At 40.0% G+C, this 3,185-nt stretch overlaps 1 protein-coding gene across 1 annotated transcript in view; it reads left to right on the top strand.

Annotated features, from left to right (window-relative positions):
- TG (thyroglobulin) overlaps nt 1-3,185 on the top strand; it is a 371,783-nt gene that overhangs the window by 42,339 nt on the left and 326,259 nt on the right. Inside the window, exon 16 of the mRNA XM_027845510.1 lies at nt 1,387-1,587. Within this exon, the coding sequence (XP_027701311.1) occupies nt 1,387-1,587 (201 nt within the window). The remainder of the gene's footprint in view (nt 1-1,386; nt 1,588-3,185) is intronic.

The following is a 3,185-nucleotide window of genomic DNA, read 5'->3' on the forward strand; positions in this document are numbered from 1 at the left end:
CCTTCCTTCCTTCCTTCCTTCCTTCCTTCCTTCCTTCCTTCCTTCCTTCCTTTTTCGTTCCCCTTTATAGCCTGTCTTAAGGCTCTCTCTGAAGCCTACAGGTAGAATTACACCTTCTGTACTTTCAGCACTCTTGGACACATCTAAGGGACAATGATTCCATTTGGGGGAGGGGTGGGGAATGGGGGTGGGCTCTTTAAGGGAAAGGCCAGGTTTAAATCAGAGAATTCTGTTCTTGACCTGATATCCCTACCCTTTGATCTAAGGTTTTAATGAGGAGTTACATTGAGGCAATTACACACAAATCGATGCCTTCTATCCTTGAATTTGTTCATATCCTACCTCTGACAGTAGCGGGGTGAGCCTGGGCAAGTCACATTGTCTATATGCCTCAAGCAGCTACCAAGGACTTATCTGTGGAAGGATGGACAATTGAGATTTGGTTTGGTGGAGGAGGTTCTCAGATTAGGAGCTTCCTATGCTTGGAACCTCATAGAGTTTACCTTTGGGTATTTGGCTATTCTTAAAGAGTTACTAGTCTGGTTTGAAAGGGGGGGAAATATATGTATGAATTATACACATACACGCACATATATAATACATATACATATATACATACACATACACACACATAGACGTCAGAATCATAAGAAAGCCAAGTTTTAGCAGGTACACTAGGATGTTACACCAGAATGTTACACTAGAAATCAAATACAAATTTATTCAGTCTCGTATCATTCCCCTTCATGTAACCAGTAAATTAATCAATTGACAAACGTTTAATAAGTGCCTGCTTTGTGGCAGGCACTATTCAAGATGCGGGGTGCAAACACAGAAATGAAGTAATCCTTACCCTCAAACTCCGCTCCAGTCAAACTGGATAACCCTCTCCTCAACAGGACCTGGGCATCCCTGGCTCCTTTACTGCCTTTGATTGATGTCTAGAATGCACTCTGTACCCATTTTCAGCTGTTGAATTTTCTCCTACCTTTAGAGCCCAATTCAAATGCTACCTCTTCCAGGAAGTTTTCTTGTACTTCCTCTTCTCCAATCAGTAACCGCCTTTCCCCTGTGACATAAATAAAGTCTGTTGTTGTGTAAGTAATTAGACACATATCACAGTGCTCACATTAAGTTGGGGACTTTTTGAATGAAGTCTTCTGCTATCTTTTATGCTATTGCTATGTATTGTTAATTCTTATATTATTTCACTTTTCATGTGATTATGAGTCTTGTCTCCTCTGCTAGGTTGTAAGCTTCTTAAAGGCAGTCTTCATATTTTATACTTCTTTGAGTATATGCTGCATGAATGAAAGATGAAATGAAAGTTATTATCTGTTCCTCTCTGTGTTTCTAAGTGACCTTGGTTTGTCTTTTTGCCTTCAGGCCCCAGCATTTGTACCATGTTAATGGAAAAAGCCACCTTGAGGGAAGCTGGCAACGGATACATCCCCACTTGTGTAGAAAAGGATGGGCGTTTCTCACCAGTGCAGTGTGACCAGGATCAGGAGAGCTGCTGGTGTGTGCTCGAGAACGGTGAGGAGGTGCCAGGAACACGAGTCACTGGAGGCCCACCCTCATGTGAAAGTAAGCCATGGTCAGGACCGATCTGAGTAGGGTGTGGGACTTGGGGCTGAACCTAGGGAGGCAAAGCCTGGGACAAATCACTCTTTGCATCTCCATTGGCTCCAATACTGTTGTAAGGTGAAAGCAGGATGGTGGATTCATTCATTCATTCATTCATTCATTCATTCATTCATTCAATAACTATTTTTAAGTATTTGCTATAGACAAACCACTGCTTTGAAACAAACATCAAGGATAGATATTCAAGGGAAACTTAAGCTGGTGTATAGGGAGAAAAGGACATAAAGGATTATAACTCTGGTGGAAGATTTAGAGGATGATTTTATATCTACACATATATGCATTCACATATACAATATATATATATACATGCACACATGTGTGTATGCATTTTTATATGTAGTGTACATTGTATCTATTGCATATATTCATAAGTGTATGCATATGTATATGTGTCTAATTTATGCATTGTATTGAGTATATGTATATATATGTGTGTATGTATGCCTGCATGCAGGTATGTATATGTGTTTGCACCAATCTATCAATAAACATTTATTAAGTACTATGTCAGTCAATGTGGCATGCATGTATGTCTATATGTATGTATTTAGTATGTATGTGAGCTTCAAGTCTTTGTTAGTACGATCTGGTCAAGCTGTTACCTAACTGGCCACCTTTCTGAGTGATTGTCCTGCTACTGACAATGTCTAAAGGAGAATGCCTAAAGTGTGGGGTCTGGAGCAGTCCCCCCAATACACTGGAGCCTGAGGAAGGTTCTGCTGACTAGAGTTAAAATCCTACTTTTGGGATACAAAGAGACGAGACTCTCCTATCCAGTGCAGGAAGAAAATAGGGTATTTCCTACTATGTGTCAGGCACTGTGCTAATTGCTTTTATAAATATTATCTCATTTGATCCTCACAACAACTCTTTGAAGTAGAATGCTATTATGATCTCCATTTTACAGTTGAGGAAACTGAGGCAAACAGAAGTTAATTGACTTCCCTAGAGACAGGCATGTGGATATAAAGGAAAGATGAATGAATTAGGATCCAGGAGACCTAGGTTCTATGAGATGGATCAGAGCACAATTTCTGGGGGCTAGACCTTAGAATATAACATACAGCTGTATCATTGTTATTGATCTTTTTTGACAGCATCTTCCTTTCTAAATATAATCTTTCCCTGACAGTCTTACCCAGTGAGTTGTCCCTTATAGCCAAGAATAAAAAAGAAAGAAGAGGAAGCAGTCCAGCAAAACTAACTGTATATAACCTGAGTATACACAGCACTCCACATCAGTCTTCTAAATTTGCAAGGAAGAAAGGGAGGTTTTGCTATAACAAGCTCCTTTCTGGGTTCTAACATTCTGGATTCTAAGGTCTCTTGTAGCTCTTAAATTCTGTGTTGCTATGATTCTTTGGAAGCTTTACAAAACTTACTAGGGAGTATTATGATATGCAGAACTTTACTACTGGGAATATATCAGGAAAGCAGTGGGGTGTTGGAGCAGGAAGGTTACTTGAGGGAAAGATGTAAAAAACTGCTGAGAGAGAGAGAGAGAGAGAGAGAGAGAGAGAGAGAGAGAGAGAGAG

Source organism: Vombatus ursinus, unplaced genomic scaffold (assembly GCF_900497805.2).
Source record: "Vombatus ursinus unplaced genomic scaffold, bare-nosed wombat genome assembly UNPS02014973.1, whole genome shotgun sequence".
Lineage (NCBI taxonomy): Eukaryota > Metazoa > Chordata > Mammalia > Diprotodontia > Vombatidae > Vombatus > Vombatus ursinus.